At 38.8% G+C, this 19,464-nt stretch overlaps 1 protein-coding gene across 2 annotated transcripts in view; it reads left to right on the top strand.

Annotated features, from left to right (window-relative positions):
- The window catches only part of LOC127436649 (dedicator of cytokinesis protein 4-like), a 143,015-nt gene that overhangs the window by 94,364 nt on the left and 29,187 nt on the right, over positions 1-19,464 (top strand). For both annotated transcript variants that reach the window (XM_051690925.1, XM_051690923.1), the window contains exons 20-32: positions 24-124; positions 5,726-5,807; positions 6,113-6,283; positions 9,921-10,113; positions 13,637-13,764; positions 14,494-14,628; positions 16,304-16,402; positions 16,510-16,604; positions 16,716-16,791; positions 16,891-16,991; positions 18,543-18,601; positions 18,732-18,880; positions 18,989-19,074. In XM_051690925.1, coding sequence (XP_051546885.1) covers positions 24-124; positions 5,726-5,807; positions 6,113-6,283; positions 9,921-10,113; positions 13,637-13,764; positions 14,494-14,628; positions 16,304-16,402; positions 16,510-16,604; positions 16,716-16,791; positions 16,891-16,991; positions 18,543-18,601; positions 18,732-18,880; positions 18,989-19,074 — 1,475 coding nt within the window. The remainder of the gene's footprint in view (positions 1-23; positions 125-5,725; positions 5,808-6,112; positions 6,284-9,920; positions 10,114-13,636; positions 13,765-14,493; positions 14,629-16,303; positions 16,403-16,509; positions 16,605-16,715; positions 16,792-16,890; positions 16,992-18,542; positions 18,602-18,731; positions 18,881-18,988; positions 19,075-19,464) is intronic.

Below are 19,464 nucleotides of genomic sequence, written 5' to 3'. Positions count from 1 at the left end.
TATGTACAATATTTGTCATTCAGGTGCACATTATAAACCTGCTCCAGGATAGCAAGTTTCAGCATTTCAAACCAGTTATGGACACCTACATTGAAAGCCACTTTGCAGGAGCCCTGTCATACAGGCAAGTTGGGTTTTACTGAAACACTAAATTTTTTCACCCTGTCTTAACAGAACCGTTGGTCTCTTAGTATGTCCATCTTCTAATATCCTTGGATTTTCATGTCAGAAACCCAAAATATTAACACATGATCATCCATTTAAACATCAATAACATCTGTCAGTGATTAAAAGTTTGACCAAACCAAAAAGGTAAAAAGAGGAAGTAGGATGGATACTATCATTACTAAACAGCTAAACAAGAAAGAGTAAAGTGTGGTAAGAGTAGAACATAAAAGTGTGGAAAATTTCTCCAAACCTTGTATCGTTTATGGCTGTGTGAAGCACATACTGCTTTGCGTCTATTTCCGAAGAATTCCAACATTAGGAAAGAGTGGCTTAAAGGAATAGTTCACCCAAAAATGAAAATCTCTCATCATTTACTCACCCTCATGCCATAACCAGATGTGTATGACTTACTTTCTTCTGCTGAACACAAACTAAGATTTTTAGAAGAATATCTCAGCTATGTAGGTCCATACAATGCAAGTCAACAGGGTCCAAAACTTTGAAGTTCAAAAAAACACAAAGGCAGCATAATTTAATCCATATGACTCCAGTGTTTGAGAAAGTCCTTTGTTACTATAAAATTATCCTCCCTGCCCAGAAGGTGTTGGTATACTTGAAGAATGTGAATCGGCAAAAACAAAAGAACTCCTCCTCTTAGGAGACGAGCGCTTAAAGGAATAGTTCACCCAAAATTTCACACATAATTTAGTCACCCTCATGCCATCCCAGATGTGTATGACTTTCTTTCATCTGCTGAACTCTGCAGTTCAGCTCTGCTCTTTTATCCATACAATGCAAGTGAATGGGTGCCAAAATTTTGAAGCTCCAAAAAAATCCCGTAAGTCAGCATAAAAGTAATCAATAAGACTTCAGTGGTTAAATCCATATCTTCATATCCATATCTGAAGCGATATGATAGGTGTGGGTGAGAAACAGATAACTTCCACACTCTTCTTGTGTTTTTGGTGATTCACATTCTTCATGCATATCAACCCCTACTGGGCAGGGAGAAGTTGTTCAAGCAAAAAAAAAAAGGACTTAAATATTGTTTCTCACCCACACCTATCATCACTTCTGAAAATATGGATTAAAACACTGGAGTCATATGGATTACTTTTATGATTCCATTATGTGCTTTTTGGAGCGTCAAAATGTTGGCACCTATTCAGTTGCATTGGATGGACCTACAGAGCTGAGATATTTTTCTAAAAATCTTCATTTGTGTTTAGCGGATGAAAGAAAGTCATACACATTTGGGATGGTATGAGGGTGAGTAAATGATGAGAGAATTTTTATTTTATGTGTTAACAATCCCTTTAAGATGGCTGTTTGAAAGTGGAGATTTATAGTGAAAAAAAAGACTTAAATCCTGATCGGTTTCTCTGTTTATGTGCCACATTTCAGCATAGACTGTTTTGTGTACCTCTCATAATGTAATGCGTTTTTGCAAAAAGGCTGAAATTGCCAGATAAGATACAGCACAAACTCAGTTTACTTGTAGATTTCAGTCTAAACACACTGAGAAGCACACATACACAAACACAGAGGCTCATAGGCGTCTACAAGAACATGGTTCACTCTCACCTCAAATGCCTTCACTTAGTACAGCACTGATATTTCACTCACACTCCAAAAAGACTTCATTTTCTCTGTTTATCAGTTGTGCATGTTATGTAACAAATTAACTTCATAAATTTACAAAATTGATTACCTGTTTCAATTGATTTGTTGAACAGTGAGTCTGTTTATTTCAGGTAATTGTGAAGTTTTTAGTGCTCACTGGTGCAAATTTTATTGCGTCAGGCTTCCTATTCAAGTCTCTTCCACTCTGTTTTTCAGTTCTCCTTTTATTGTGATATTTAGCATTGCTATGGGAATGCTCCCCTAGTACTTTATTCACTCGAATTCTTCAGTACTCTTTCAGAACAGTTCTCCACTTTTTCAGAGCAATGCAACCAGTTTCCAATTTCACATTAAGCACACTTGCATTGCAACACTAGGATACTAGCAGTGGAAATCGCTAAGGATTCCACCATACAATTTTATAGTGATGCTTGGATGCATATTGCAATTCTTTTTATGTGCTTTTATAATTTGGGCATTGCAATAGACTGATTTAATAAGTCCTATTTTATTATCACTCACAAAAGCGTGTCTTGTATCAATCTCATTATTCTTATAAATTCTTTAATAGTGCTCTATTTGAATGCCAGGGCTTTAAAATGCAAAAAAAGAAAAGATTGATACTTCACTGAGCTATGGCTTAATGGTTAACGCTTGTACTCTGACACATTGAGCTGTGGTTCTCTTTCTAACATTCATTCGGTATCTCACTATGGGTAATGCCTCGGGCGTGGCCAATCCTGGAAGCACCAATAACACCAATCACAGCAGTGATGATGGACTCCCACCTCTGACCCAAGTCTTTTTCACACAGAGAGCCTGTTTACTGGGTTACTCTACACAGGATGTGCACGAATTGGAGGATCTGGGGATATCTAGCCCCCCTCTAGTCGAGGAATCGCCTTCACCCCGATCGTTGGGCGTTTTTTTTTTTGTTTGTTTTTTTTCTGTTCCTGCTTCATTGCCGGGACGGACGGAGAGATTGTTGGCCTCCATTTACCAAAAGATCTACTGATCTTCAGCCCTAGCTGTAAGGGCCTTTAACACCACCACACTTCTCACAGCATATCAGACTGAGTTAATGGAGGAGGTGGGCCGACAAATTGATGTGGGGGTGCCGGATGCGGCATTGTGGGAAGAGATCTGCGTTATTGCAGATCTCAACCTACGTATGTCAAGAGGAGCTGTCCAGAGCTGCGGCCGCAGCATGGATCTCACCGTTGTGGGCGAACGGGCTATTTGGCTCGGTCTATCTGGCCTGTCTGAGAGGGAGAAGACAAATTTCCTCGATGCCCCAGTGGATCCGAAAGCCCTTTTCAGGGCTACGGTGTCCATAATGTGGCAGCAGTGTGATTTGAGGATAAAGGATGTGGAAGTGTTCGAGACCTGCCTTCCCCAAAAATCCTCTGCCCGCCCCCTGCAGCCATCACATTCCGGATTCACAACCCATTTTAGAGGTGGACAGTCTGGTTTTAGAACCTAAACCAGGCCTCCCCCACAGCCCCAGCAGTCAGGGCAGGGAGGGGCACAGCCAATTCAACCCCAGCTGAGAAACAAGACTTCTTTCGTGGCAGACAAACATCGTCCGTTTAACCCTCAGTTGAACAAGAAGAGACGGGTGACCTAACCAGTGTTCTGGTTCGGGACATGGAGTGGTTGAACAGCACTCATGGAGTCTCTGTTCAACTCCTCCCTCAAGAGGTGAGTTGTTTTCTGCCCCTCCAGCCAAGGGGACTCGGAAGGTGAATCAAACCATAAGTTTTGTGTACACGATTCATACACAAACGAGTTAATGGGAGTGTTGGCACCAGTTCCCCCAGTGCCTCTGTTTGCATCTCCCCTCTCCACCCACGGGGTCAGAAAAGAGAGAGGAAGAAAATTTACACAAAAATAAAAATCTCCTTTGTGCATTCAGGCAGTGGGCCAAGGGCACAGCAGTGTGTGAAAATAAATCACAAAATAATACCTAACTCGGAGCTGCAATCTCTAGCTCTGCCGCTAGATGCCACAGTGTCATCAGTGAGCAAGAGCTTCAGCGGGCCCCTCTCTGTTCACGCAGAAAGTTGGAGCGTATGCACAGTTCATCCCTGGGTTTAATCTACGATAAAACGGGGATATCGGCTGCAATTTGCTGTAAAGCCACCTCTATTCAACAGTGTTTTAATGTCAACAGCAGAGGTGGAGTCAGCTCAGAATTTAGAGGAGGAAATAGCCAATTTGCTGAGCAAAAGAGCAATAAGGATTTTACCACTGGAGGACAGCCATCAGGGATTGTACTCCAAGTATTTTGTCATCCCCAAGAGAGGAGGAGGTCTCTGTCCCATTCTGGATTTGCGAAATCTCAACAAATATCTCAGAAGGTACAAGTTCAAAATGCTCACGCTCAAAACACTCTCTCAATTTATTCGTCCCAGAGACTGGTTTATGTCAGTCGATCTGAAGGACACGTATTTTCATGTGGGCATTTACCCGTCACAAAGACAATTCCTAAGATTTGCCTATCAGGGAATAGCTTACAAATTTTTGACGGTGCCTTTAGGACTTTCATTGGCACAGAGAGTCTTCAGCAAGTGTGTGGAGGCAGTGCTAACGCCGCTGAGGTTTATGGGTCTCGGAATGTCTGCTTATCTAGACGATCTACTGCAGTGCGCACTGTTGTGGCAGCAAGCACAGATAGATGCGAGAACGCTGGTGTCTCATTTAGCGAATCTGGGATTCAAAATAAACAAGACAAAGAGCTGTCTGATGCCCTCACAGGAAATAATTTATCTGGGTCTCAGATTGAACACTGATCAGTATCGAGTGTTTTGGTCAGAGGAATGCATCGGATTGATTCACAGTTGTTTGTCCTTTTTTCAGAAAGGGAAATAAGTATCATTCAGGTTGTGTCTACGCCTATTGGCTCTGATGGCCTCAACTGTGTCAGTCATTCCTTTGGGACTACTGCGAATGAGAAAGTTTCAGCATTGGATTGCAGTTCCTTCAAGGCCACAATGTCCTAGTCATATCGGACAACACAACAACAGAGGCATACATAAACAGACAGGGGGCCACACGTTCACAGCGTCTTCACAGCCTGGCACAAAGCTTTCTCATTACGGGCGACGCATGTTCAAGGAGCGATGAGTACGGGGGCGTATATCCTGTCCATGGGGAATCCTCTTTACAGAGAATGGAGACTTCACCCTCAGGTGGAGATTCAGCTGTGGGAGAGATACGGGTGAGCTGTCGTCAATCGCACAAAAACGCTCATTGCCCTTTTATGGGTGTGGATGTTCTAGCGCATCCTTGGACAAACGCGCTACTTTACCCTTTTCCTCCAATGAGTCTGATCATTCCAACTCTAAAAAAGAGTAAGAGAATATGGTCACAGTCATACTGATCGCCCCGAACTGGCCGGGGAAACTGTGGCTGGCTGGCTGTGATAATTCAACTTTTGTGTGCCCTGCCTTGGCAGCTCCCACTGCATAGGGATCTCCTGTCGCAAGTGCTGGGGGAAATATTTCACCCAGCCCTGGATCGAGGAGCTCTTTGGGCCTGGCCCATGAGAGGCTAAATTTGAGTGTCACGGGTTTACCCCTCAGGGTGATTGAAATGATTCAGAGTGCGAGAGCTTCTTCAGTGCACTCCGCGGATGAGTTCTTGTAAGAGCAGACCCATATCATGACAGCATTTGTCTCATTGGGTAGTAGAGGCTATTATGTTAAGTTATAATAGTCTGGGGCTACGACCTCTGGAGGGCTTGAGAGCTCATTCTACCCAAGAATAAGGAGGGCTTGTGAGCTCATTCTACCAAAGAATAAATAAATACACTTAATTCCACAGTTCCAAACAATCAGTCGCTGAAAAATGGTTTAATCATGTTTGATCCAAAATGTACATGTTGTTCAGTTTTATACAGGTGTGTTACTGTATGTACTTGTGTCTTTGGCAGGGATCTGATCAAGGTGCTAAAGTGGTACGTAGACCGCATTATTGAAGCTGACTGTCAAGAACACATCCGACAGGTGCTACAGGTGAGAAATCTCGCTAAAAACACATTTGGATACACTAAACATCTTTTCTTGCTTTCTCACATAATTTCACACATTCAACATCTCATTATTATGTTTAGAGTCTTTCATTACTGTCTCTTGTTTCTGTATAACCACAAATACAGTTTATATCCATAATGTATTGAATATTCAATTTCTCAGAAATAGTGTACTGTGGGCCATTTTGCCTTCCGTATCACATTATTTCACACAGCCTATGAATACTTAATTAGGCAGCTTTTATGTTGCTTTCTGTGCTTAAAAGTGATGTTCTTTTGGTTTCCTAGGCGACAGAGTACATTTTTAAATATATTATCCAATCTCGGTGGCTGTTTGCACTAGCCACAGGGGGACAGAACGAAGAGGAGTTTCGATGCTGTATGCATGAGCTGTTCATGTCCATAAGCTTCTTCCTCTCGCAGGAGAACAAAAGCTCGCAGCCCATCATTCAAACACAGGTGAGAGGCAGAGATTTAAAAAAAAAAAAAAAAAAAAAAAAACTGTTTAAATTGTATAGTTGAGCCATGATGTTGTAGTTGGCACATTTGCTCGAGAAACACTGAGCAACATTTCCCAATCCATTCCTCCTGTTTCTCCCAATAATTTGCTCTACATTAAATTAAATAATAATAAAATAAATATAATTTATAATTAAAATGAATATATATAATATAATAAATCATGTAATAATTTAAAATAAATATAATAAAAAATATTAAAAATAAATATAATAAATTAAAATAGAAAATATATGCCTAAATACAGTATATAATAAATAATTAAAAAAGTATATAAGCATGTATAAATAATGAATTAACTTATCTAAATAATAAAAAAAATAATTATATCAATAGTAGTGTTTGCTAAGACATAAATGATGGCACAAGTCAAGTGATTTTACTTTTGCCATCATGTGTGCTATTACTTGTCTAATTCATCAAACTTGACTCCCCAGGTGGGAATGATAAAAGAAGTGAAAAAACACCATAGATTTACATTGAAAAAGGAACCTGAGCCATATTTAGAGACCAAAAAACCTTAGCAACCGCATAGCGATGCCCTGGATTGTCTTGCATCATGTGGGAACTTTTATATGTGCAAACATCATACATTTTTCTTAAAAAAAAAAAAAAGGAAAGAAAAAAAAAGGTATATCTAATTTATCTTTTACTGTCGATACATTGCTATAGCTTAGTTAATTGTTTTTAATTTGGGTTTTACAATTCTAGCCTGTAATGTGCACTTCAATGCTAGTTTTCAAAGTAGAATTTAGTCTGTAAAGACTGAGATCAGTAATTTTTTTCTTTTTAGAAAAGCAGTCCTCCTTTGAGCCAGTGGAGCAGCTCATTTAGTTAGTCTTCGGCCTGAAGCTTCTTCTGAAACTGTGAGACATTCACTCTCTGTGGTGTCTGCCATGACAAATGTGCTGTATTAAGCATTTATTTGCCAGAAAAACAATTTAATTTCAACAGACATTTTACCCTTGAGAGGTGGGATAATTCATATTTCATGGTGGTGTTGGGGGAAGAACGTCATAACGCAGTTTTGAAAAAAAAACAAACAAAAAAAACGACAACTTTTTCTAAGCTTTTGAAGTCTCCCACAATTTTTTTCGGCTTGGCTGAGCTGAATGCGAGAACGTCTTCTCCCTCCCTCAGATGCCCATCATACCGGCTTTTGTCCGTTTTTGGTGTGAGTTTGTTTTGATGTTCTGCCCGTGTTCTACAAAGAGTCCGCGGCAGCACTTATGCCCACACGGCTCCTTTGAAAGTGACAGGCGAATACGTCCAGTAAAGGAATTGCTTCGGGCTTAATGAGAGATGGATAGAAAGAAAATAAAATTTTAAATAAATATGAAGGATATAGAGGAAATAGAAGTGAGATGAAAAAATGTGAGATTTATAAAAACACGACAAGATTACAAGAAACACTGAGGAAGACAGTCTATAAAAGGGAAGTGGAAAAAATGGAGAAATACAAACAGACACCCCCATCAGGGTCCATATTTCAACCCAGAGACCTGTAACTCTGTTAAGGGCTGCAAAATAAAACCAAATGTTTGGTTTTACAGTGGCCTCCTTAGTGATGGGCCGTATTGCCAGCTTTATGGTTGCAGATTTAGCCCTCCTGCTGTCCTCCTGCTCTGTTCCTGTGTCATTCTCAAGCGTAGTCCAACAGAGCCACATTGTACATCTTATTCAAGTCAAGAAGCGCCCATTTAGATAGGAAGAGGCCTTCTAGGTGACACTTAAAACAGCCAACCTGTGTTGGGGATGCTATTTTGAAACTGTAGTTAGTAGCTACTCAGTATTTAAAGGAATAGTTTACCCAAAAATGAAAATTTCTCACATCATTTACTCACCCTCATGCCATCCCAGATGTGTATGACTTTCTTCTGCTGACTTGAACTTTGAAGCTCCAAAAAGCATATCAACAGATCAATATTTAAGTCCTTTTTTACTATAAATTCTCCTCCCTGCCCAGTAGGTGGTGATGTGCACGAAGAATGTGAATCCATCATCAAAAACAAAAGAATATGAAAGTGGAAATTGATCGTAAAAAAAGGTCTTAAATAGTGATCTTTTTCTCACCCACACTTATATCGCTTCCCAAGACATGGATTTAATCACTGGAGTCTTATGGATTACTTTTATTCTGCCTTTATGTGCGTTTGGAGCATCAAAATTTTGGTACCCATTGACTTGAATTGTGAGGACCTGCAGAGCTGAGATATTCTTCTGAAAAACTTAATTTGTGTTCTGCTGAAGAAAGAAAGTCATACACATCTGGGATGGCATGAGGGGGTGAGTAAATGACGAGAGAATTTTAATTTTGGGGTGAAATATCCTTTTAAACTGCAATCAAGCTACTCTTTTGAAAAAGTATTTAGCTACACTTCAAGCTAACTACATTGAAGCTACTAAAGAGGGCAATATGTAATGTCTAACTGTCCGATGATTTAATTTATAATTTAATTGGAGCCGAATTTTTCTGGCACATAAACAAAAGGGTTCCACTGGGAGTGAAAGCATCTGAACAGATGAATGAAACAAAAAATCTAGAATACAAGCTAATATATTTGTAACGAAAACAGCAATGAACAGCAGCGTTTTTAATTTTTTTAGCTTTTAAAAATAACCTAAAATACTGTGCATGAGTGTTTGATTATTCCCGGCACTTAATTTCCTATAGTTCTGCTTGAGGATATTCCATTTTCTTGCTACTAAGGGCCTCAAACAAAAACTTGAATATTTTTCAATGATTTGATTCTGTTGACTTTGGAAAATGTCAAATCCAGTCACTAGATCTTTATTATAAGCACTCATTGTAATAGTACCATGTAAACACAGCTTTGATTATTGGTATACTGATAGAAATCTGTACACCCTGCCTCATACAAGTGGCCAGCCATTCAGATCGGAACTGGCCATTTCAGCCAGCTCTTGACATTTTTTGGGTGCAATATGCTTTAGATAATGCATTGGCATGCCATCTGAGTAGATATAAGACTACTCTGTCTCACTTGATCCATTACCCTTGTGTTGGTCTTGACTGTTGTTTGGACATTTTAATCTTCATAGAGAGCAGAACAAAGGCTATGAAAGAATGCAGGACAGAGCTAGTTCTAATCTCCCATAATCCCCGCACCCCCCTACAACACCACGCTATCCCCTCACAGCAGTATTACATTTTGGGGTTCCAACCCCATCCCTGTTTTCTTAGTTTTTGGATTCCTTCATGGTTCGCTGCTCTCACGTGTTATGAAAATGGACAGATATCACAGTTCCTGTATGCAAGTCAGGTCATATGGATGGGCATCCATCCACATCTGATGTAACACCTTTATCTACAAATGTCCAGGACCACTCAATAGCATGAAGAATCATTTTAAAGGTAGAATCTAAGAAGCGATGCAACTAAATTTGAGACTAGTGTCAAAATTTTGGACAGCACTAGTTTTAGTTTTGCCCTCAATAAACCATATCACTGCCATAAAAGATCAAATTGATCTTGAGCATTTGTTAAAAACCATTTTGTCTCTTAAATACTTCCATATGTTTGTATGCTTCACATGACCATGATTGTATTCCACAGACAGTGTTTTTACAGTCATTCCCGGCTGTGTATGGAGAGTTGCTGAAGCTTTTTACTGTAAGGGAAGTGGCCACGTTTGTGCGCGAGACATTGGGCAGCCTCCCCACCACTTCCCAAACAGACTGCCCCCTGGAGGCCATCAAACTGCACTGCATCGCCAAAACCGTCGACAGCCAACTCTACACCAACCCAGGTAAACATACACACTCAAAGTTCTAAGTTACGATGAGGTAGATGATTTTTAAATCAGAGGTTGTGCTACAAATAATCGTCATCGTCACCGTCACTGACCGACCGACTGGGTTGTAGATTTTCCGTCACAGTCTTTTATCCGTTTTATCTGTGCTCTTTTAACTGTATAAGCCTGTGTTGCAGGATCTTGGCTTGGCCTCGGTATCTTTTTTTTTTTTTTCCTGATCTTTCAATGTGCAATTTTATTTACAATATCTCATAAATTATTCAGTTGGACATCACTTGGATCTCTCGTTTCTCTCCCCAAATCCTAACTTTCTTTTCTTTCTCCCAGTCCATTTTCATGGGAGGTGCTGTTAAACTTTGTTTTCGGGATGCACTGATACAAAATTTGTGTGCTGATACGATATCCGGTTATTTAGAACATCATCTTTCGATACAAATAGTTTGGTGGCTCTGCTTTTTTCTGCTTTTTCTTTTCTGCTACCTTGTTTCCAATCACTAGAGTAACTGGTCTCCGTTATAAATAAAATAAAACTCAACACAACAGTAATTTTTTGATGTATGTCGAAGTGGCTTACATTGGCTTACACTGACACCTAGTGGCCTGGATGCAGCATCATTCAAACACAGTAGTTTTCAGTTACCAGTGCCATTGTAGAAATTCACTATAAACAGTAAACCAGGATTATTCAGCTGGTCATGTGACGCTAACATGGCTGCCCCCATGAGGCGCCCCTGCCCCATGTAGAATAAAAGAGCTTTTATAAGGTTACTGATATGACTGAACTCTTCATCTCACATGAGTGGTCATGATTTTATACATACGTTTCAAAATTACTATTCATTTCTTTAGAAGTAAAAGTCTTTAAGTGAACTTTTAACATTCTTAACTCACATTAACTGAATTCTGAATAGCCTCTTGTTAGGCTCACATTAATTTAGTAAGATTTCTTAATTTTTTCAACGTTATTAACTCGCATTAACTCAATTCTGAATTATGAAGCTTTAGCAAACTCTTATTCCTTGCTATGTCGAGCTTTAAGGTAAGTAACCAAATTAATTGTTAAAAGGTTTAACGGTAGTTCCACTTCATCAAATTCTAGCAGTGCAAAGCTTACAAATTGCAACTCTGCTGTCATTGTCACACAATTCAAAGTAATTCCACACAAGATACATTTTCTTTGATACTCAGCAGAAGTTGTAGGCTAAAGCCAAAAGTATACTTTGGTTTTGATGCGAACGCTTAGCGTATACGTACTGTCGAACGCGAAGCCTTGCAAAGTATACTTCATTTACTGTGCGCACCTAAGACTGCTGTGAGATACTGGACTAATATTCTTTTGGAGTTTAGACCCATAAAGATGTCTTTATATTCCTTCAGACTCTAGTTATACAAATGCAGATGTCTCCTGACCTCCTCACAAATGTGTTCTTGACGTGCAAATACACTGTTGTTGTTTTTAATCATAACCATCGTCTCCTGATGTTTAGCAGTGATTTAATCTACTTTTAGCACATCTTCGTGACAGTAAAGGCTCAATCGTGAGTGTTGCCACCTTGTGGACCAACTAATTCCAGGCGCATGCACATTCTACGAGTTCAGAGTACGCGCGGTTAGAAAAATCGGCCTGCACGAGTTCAGTGCTCGAGCACTCTGCTGATGATGAAGTTTGCATCACGCTCTTGTACTCAGCGTCTGACCGAAGTATACTTTGTGCTTAAAGGTCCAATGCGTTTTCCACCCCTTTTTGACAGGAAATAATCGCCGCTGGACATCAGCTGTTTTTAAACAATCAGCTGATGTCTGATAGTGCAGATTAGGGGTGGGCGAAAGACATGATAAACCGGTAGAAATTTGCCAACATTTTTGATTATCATATCTATCACAGTAACACAGAATTGCCACACGAGAAATGTGTACAGCACATAACACGCACGCAGTCTGAAACGCGCAAGTGCGCGCGAGTCTTGAAGTCATCCAATTCCCTTCGTTTGTGCTCCTGTGGCAGAAAAAGCGCAGATCACACCCGGTACTCATTCTGGTTTCTCTCGATGTCAAGTGGGTTTTTAAAATACACATCAAAACCCTTTCTAAAATTCTGTTTGAATGATGTTTGATATCAGGAAACAAACCAGCCATATTTTCCTTTTTAGATATTTTATATTTTCTTTATAGAGATTACTAAAAACACAAAGGCTTAATTAAGTGTTTTAGTAATGGATAATGTTTTTATTTGTTATTTTACTTTTTGCATTGCTTTGAGAAGATGCGTTTCTCGAGGAAAGTTATAACAATAATCATAATAATAACAATAAGAAGAAGAAGAAGAAAAAGAAGAAAATTGGTGCACATCATCAGACTGAAATGTGGCATTTTTTTTTTTTTTTTTTTTACTTTGAATAGTTAAAATAAAGAGAAATTATATAAGATGAAGTTTATAAAGTATTTAATTCACTGACTGTATTACTCAAAAGTACACATTGCAACATAGCTTAATATATAATACAAATGTTATTATTATAATTTTTTTTTTTTTAAATGTAACTATATTGTGATATATCTTTATCGTGATATTTTTATATTGCCCGATATTTTGGGGAATCTCTGTTTATAATCCCAAATATTACACGGCTCTCTGGAATACTTTATTCTGATTGGTCAATTTACTACTTGGATCACTGTGCGATCTCTACAAGTGAGCTTATAAAATAATTTAAACTCAAATCAATATTTCATTTGCATTTATTTATTTATTTAGCAGGTAGGCTTGTAATAAGATGCATAATGAGCAGTTAGACATTCATTAATTGCAAAAGAAACACCAACAGCACTGTGACGCAAACCAGAGGTTGATTTCAGCTGTTCAGCGATTTATTTCTTCTCCCATAATTACGTAATTTCAATGCAAATCAATGTTTCATGTCCATTTATTTGTTTATTTGGAAAGTAGTCTTGTAATAGGCTTGATAATGAGGAGTCAGGCAATCTTTTTCACAAAATAAACACTAACAGAACTCACCGCAAACCGGAAGTGGATTTCAGCTGCTGAGTGATTTTTATTTCTTCTTTCAATGCAAATCAATATCCAATGTCCATGTATTTATTTAATTGGTTAGTAGCCATGTAATAAGTAAGATAATGTACAGTCAGCCGGTTATTATCACAAAATACAACAGATCACCCTGTTGGGGTTTATTTTACGATAACCGGCTGACTGTACATTATTCCTTACATAACATTCTTTACCACGGGAATGTTTCTAAAGTACAGAAACGCATATGACCGGATATATTTTATCTGTAAAAATGAAGCATTTTGAGTCATCTGTCAATTATTTTAAAGTGGGTAAATTAATTTAAATAAATGGAAAATTATATTTATGAAATGAGATAAAAAAATAAATAAAATTAACACAGCCACTGAATTAAGATGGTCATATGTAAACCAAGTGGATGTTTATGCAAAGTAGGGCTTCTCAAATAAGTTTTCTGCAAGATAACGGCACACCTGTTTATTTCAGAGTCTAGATGTATCCTGCTGCCGGTGGTGTTGCGTTTGCTACAGGCTCATATGCAGGAACAAAAAGATCTCTTCATGTGTGCTCACATCCTTACCTGCATGCTGTCTCTACTCAAGAAGGAAGACACGGTAAGGACACCTTGAATAACCCTCACACAACCTTCAGAAAATGTGCCGCCAACTGTGCAGTTGAAACAGCAGTCGGTATGAGACAGTGAGACAGTGACGCCACCGTCTGAAAAAGAACAAGTCACACTGAGCTACTAGAAAAGGGATATGCATTTAAAATATAATATCTATAACAAATTTCGAGATAGTTACTGTCAGACTCGTCGAATTGCCTGCTGTTCTTATTATTATGCATAATCCATCTGTCACTGTTTGTAAGAGTTTTGTGCAATAAAAGGTTATTTATCCTGTTTATTTGTTGAATATCTGTCAGGGCTGCACTAAGAACAAGAATAACACATAACCAGCATTATTATATGGGGCTTCCTTAAGACTGGTTGTTCAGACTAGTCGATTTTGAAAACGCGTAGCTTTGCACATCCCTAATTTAAATAGACTTCTGCTTTGAAGAGAACCACAGGATGCTGTCTTGTGAAAATGCTGATCCAGCACTTGATCTAAATGTAGACATCCGCTCTGACCTTGAGGAAGCCAAACAGCATGTCTCACGCAGAGAAGGCTAATCGGGACTAGATTCATCAGCCACACTCATTTTGTCCTGTGCTTGCTTAAACTGAAATGACATCTTAACCTTTCATGGTGGTCTCACCTTCTCCGATATTAACACCCTGTCAGACTGTATATAAAGTCATATATAAAATCACTTCCCACTTGTTTGTGTGTATGTAGGAGCCGACTGTATCCGAGGAGGTCGACCTGATTGTGGAGAGTGTTTTGGGTGTGTTACTGCGGACAATACTGGAAGTCGCTAACCGACCCCATCCACCAGGACCCACACTTCGCCCCCAGATTCAAGACGTTACGGTAAGAGTAACAGACTGGCTGGGCGAGAGACATACTTTATGCAAGTACATGTACACAGATGCGAACGCTTGGCCAACACATTGCCAATGCACAACCCGGTTGAACGTGCTCAAAGTGTGTTCTCGCGTTACTGTTGCAGCAGCAAACTTCAGTACCTAAGGGGGCGACAGAGTTACCTACAAAAGTCTGTGCCATTAAACCGATGTGTTAATATTCAGGCAAGTTGCTATAAAAATATTGACTTTACCTTACTTGCTCAGCAATATTCTCTTCAAACTGTTACTCCGCCATGACAGTAAATGGTTTGAAAGAGAAAACTCACTGTAGAAACGGAAAGTTCACACTGATGTCTGCTATACTGCCCCTTGTGGGAACGTTGAGAATTCAGTGCGTACTTGGGTTACATTGTGAATTGCAGTCTGACACATTTTGGAACGCAACAGCGCGCACAGTTGGGCTTGTGTAGCTAGAAGTGTCTGTGTTTCAGTCTTACAACACTGTATCTGCACTAGATGTGTACACTAGATCACTAGATCTGCACAAGTGGCTCATCACAATGTAACAAACGATCGTTTCCATTAAAATTAAAGAAATAGTTCACCCCAGAATGAATATTCTCTCATGGAAGTAACTTTTACTTTCATATTCCACTATCTACTGGTTGGGTCTGTTCAAAGGTGGAGATTTATAAGAAAAAAGGACTTGTATATTGATCTGTTTATTACCCACACCTATCATATCACTTCTGAAGACATGTATTTAACGACATGCAAAGTAGTTTTTATACAAATAGACTTCTATTTAAAATGTATGTAGAATGTTATTTTAATTTTACTGTTACGTGAAGTTCCAGTGCCTTCTAGTGTAGACCGTCTCAAGCTGGCGTGGCACTACGCATTGTTGGTCACTTCCAGTGTGAAAAAAAAAAAAGACTGCTCCAGAGAAGAAAAAAAAAAAAAAAAAGAGTAAATTTTAAGTGAAACAGGCTAAAAAGCGTCAGCAAAAGGCACTCAGTGCAGAGTAATTACAGCCCAGCAGTCAGAGCGGTTTACACTTCAAAGTCACTCCACGCAAGCATGAGAATTCTGATAGAGGCGCTCCTGGTAGACATGACGTATTCCCCAGGGCTCTGAGGTTTTTGTGAATGCAAACCTCGCTGTGCTGCCCTTCAACACCTATTTACTCATTCTTAGTGTTACAGACCTCTGCGATTTATCAAGGGTCTTGTGGGGTGGTTCAGTATGGGGATGAAATATTCTGTTTTCTCGTTTTAGAAGCAGATGTAAAAATGTATTTTTGTGAGAGTGTTGTTATTATGTGAGAAATGCATACAGTATAGCAAATAAAGCAAATAAAAAAATGTCTACACTGATCATGGGGAAAAATTCATTAAATGGATTTTAATACATTGTTGTTTTAAATAAATATTCTGGGTTTAATGCAACTTGAGCTTTATGGACAGCACTTGAGAAAATTAGTCAAATTTTACCTTTTTATTTTAAAATGTATTTCCTTGATTTACCTTTTATTTACTGAATTGTTTGTATTTTTGAACTTTAATTTTTGCCTTTAAACTCTTTTGAAGTGCGATAAACTGTATGAGTTATGTTTGGACAAATTTCATGTGGGTCTGTATATACATGTCAGGTTCTAAATGTGTGTGTTTGTGTGTTAGGGAGAGTTTGTGTCATGTCTTCTGGCTCTGTTGAGGCACATGAAGGATCGACACTACCAGCAGCTTCTGCAGAGCTTCACAAGTAAAAACGATCTGCGGGTGAGAGACGTTCAAGAATGCATCTTTATTCCAGCTTCGTTACATCTCACTTCTCTAACTTTATCGGCTTTATTAACAATAAAGTAAGCTCTTTTTCTCTCTTTCAGGATTTTCTGCTCCATATGTTCACCGTGTTTCGGATCCTAATAAGGCCAGAGATGTTCCCGAAAGACTGGACAGTCATGCGACTTGTCACTAACAAGTAAGATGCTTTTTCTACTTTTCCTACTTTTTTTTACATGATGTTGGTTCAACATTTAGTTGAAACTCAGTCAGTATGAAATTGTGACCATGCTTTCCTCATACTTGACAGTATCATCATCACCACTGTGCTCTACCTGTCAGATGCTTTAAGGAAAGACTTCCTTAATGACAAGTTCGACTATAAGGTTTGTTCTCAGTCCCCACTCTAATGGACAGTGAAACATAACAGACAATCTGTTTGATTGCTCCATGGCTCAATATCTAAACTCTCTGTTTCCATGCAGGTATGGGATTCTTATTTCTGCCTGTCTGTCATCTTCATCAACCAGCCTTGCCTTCAGCTAGAGACCTTCTCTGCATCTAAGAGGAAGAAAATACTGGAAAAGTGAGCTACACACAATTTAGCACATTTCACACCCTGCCTATAATTTAATTAACTCTCTTATCACTTATATATTAATATACTTAGACTATATTGCTATATTGTGAACCTACTCACAGCTAATTGGCTTGGTTAGGCCACATAATAAAAATCCAAGTGTCCTGGTTCCGCTAGATGTTATAGAACCTGACTTGTAAACTTTAACTTGTGAACTCTAAGGTTAATAGTGTGGGTGCAGTGCAGTGATATGTACAGTAGGTGAACAGATGTTTTGCGCTATAGTTGTTACTATATTGTCTTTCTCTTTTATAATACAGATGCATACAGAGCTTCTTTTAAAACATTTATACTTCTGGAAGTCCACCTACGAATGACATATAGGTGTATAACGTGCTATTGCACGTTAAAGGGATAGTTCACCCAAAACATGAACTCATCATTTACTCACCCTCATGCCTTCCCAGATGTGTATGACTTTCTTTCTTCTGCAGAACACAAACGAAGATTTTTTGAAGAATATCTCAGCTCTGTAGGTCCATTCATTTATGTCCAAAAAGCACATAAAGTCAGCATAAAAGTAGTCCATAAGACTCCAGTGGTTAAATCCATGTCTTCTGAAGCAGTATGATAAGTTTGAGTGAGAAATGTATCAAAATGTATGCTTTTTTTACTCTAAATCTCCACTTTCACTTTCACATTCTTCTTTTGTTTTTGGTGATTTGCATTCTTTGTGCATATCGCCACCTACTGTACAGGGAGGAGAATTTTAGGAAAAAGGACGAAACTGTTAATCTGTTTCTTATCCACACCTATCATATCGCTTCTGAAGACATGGATTTAACCACTGGAGTCTTATAGATTACTTTTATGCTGCCTTTTATGTGCTTTTTGGAGATTCAAAGTTTGAGCTGAGATATTCTTCAAAAAATCTTCATTTGTGTTCTGTTGAAGAAAGAATGTCATACACATCTGGGATGGCATGAGGGTGAGTAAATAATGAGAGAATTTTTCATTTTTGGATGAACTGTTCCTTTAAACTGAGATTTTTGAATGAAAAAGTTCACTCCACAATGAAAGTTCTGTCATTACTTACTCACCTTAATGTTGCTCAAATCCATATGACTTTCTTCCGTGGAACACGAGGAGGTTTTTGACAAATAATGAAAGTGAATAGTGACTCTGGTCTGTCAAGCTATGTTATTGGTGTCCACATAGCAACATAGTTGCCGCATACTTGGTGCACAAGTAATTTTGGCAACTTTATTCTTCTTTTATGGTGTTTTTTAAAAAAATTTTTATCCTTTTCGGAGCTTGATAACCTGGAGTCACTATTCACTTTTATTATATAGCAAAAAAGTGTGTAAAGACTTCTTTCCCTTTTGTCTTACACTGAAGAAAGTCGTACGGCTTTTGAGCAGCATTAGGGCGAGTAAATAATGACAGAATTTTCATTTGTGGGTGAACTATTCCTTTAATATTTAAAAATTAAACACTTCAAATGATCAAACCTCTTGAACTGTCCATGCAAATGATCCGAACTGTGTCTGCATGCAGGTATGGAGATATGCGTGTAATGATGGGATGTGAGATATTCAGCATGTGGCAGAATTTAGGTAAGAGATGCCCAAATATCCCCAAAAGCTTTAGTGTCCATTTGTCATTTCACCCTTTCTTCAGTTAGCATTGATTCTTATTCAAGTGAGAATTAAAAGCTTCTCTCGTCTGACTGTCTTTGTTACGCAGGAGAGCACAAGTTAAATTTCATCCCAGCGATGATCGGTCCGTTCCTGGAAGTGACGTTGGTACCCCAACCTGACCTGAGGAATGTCATGATCCCGATATTTCATGACATGATGGACTGGGAACAGCGCAGAAGTGGCAACTTCAAACAGGTCACACAGCGCCCCCTACTGCGCTTTTATTGGATATGCAATTATCTGACTTCAGGTGCTTGTGATGTAAATTGATACATTTGATATAATTATGATTGCTCATATTAGGTGGAGGCGAAACTTATTGACAAGCTGGACAGCCTTATGTCAGAGGGGAAAGGAGACGAGACATATAGAGAGCTCTTCAACAGCATGTGAGTGATGCAACTGAACCAATCAGAGTGCCATATTTGAAATGTTTAATTTGACTGATAGATTAGCACAGAGAAATGAGACGGTAAGTGTTTCTGCTGATCAGTTCTCATCCAAATGTGTGCTTACTGGTTGTGCTTACCTGAACTTATGGCCAGAAGTGCATTTATTTGTGTTTTTGTGTGTGTGTGTGTGCTTTTTATGTTTTTATATGGCTGTATATATCTGTATATAGTTTTCCTTGTGTGGTGTCCCACTTAAAAGCCACATCCTCAACCAGGGCCATAGATACCAGGTAACCCCCCCAGTAATCGAGACAAGCAAGCACAACCCCCCCCAATTATTTATACCAATGGAAACATGTAAATATCCATTGGACTTCCATTTCCTAT

The sequence above is a fragment of the Myxocyprinus asiaticus genome, chromosome 47, assembly GCF_019703515.2.
Source record: "Myxocyprinus asiaticus isolate MX2 ecotype Aquarium Trade chromosome 47, UBuf_Myxa_2, whole genome shotgun sequence".
Taxonomy (NCBI): Eukaryota; Metazoa; Chordata; class Actinopteri; order Cypriniformes; family Catostomidae; genus Myxocyprinus; species Myxocyprinus asiaticus.
The sequence above is the reverse complement of the archived record's forward strand: the minus strand, read 5'-3'. Positions and strand labels throughout refer to the sequence as shown.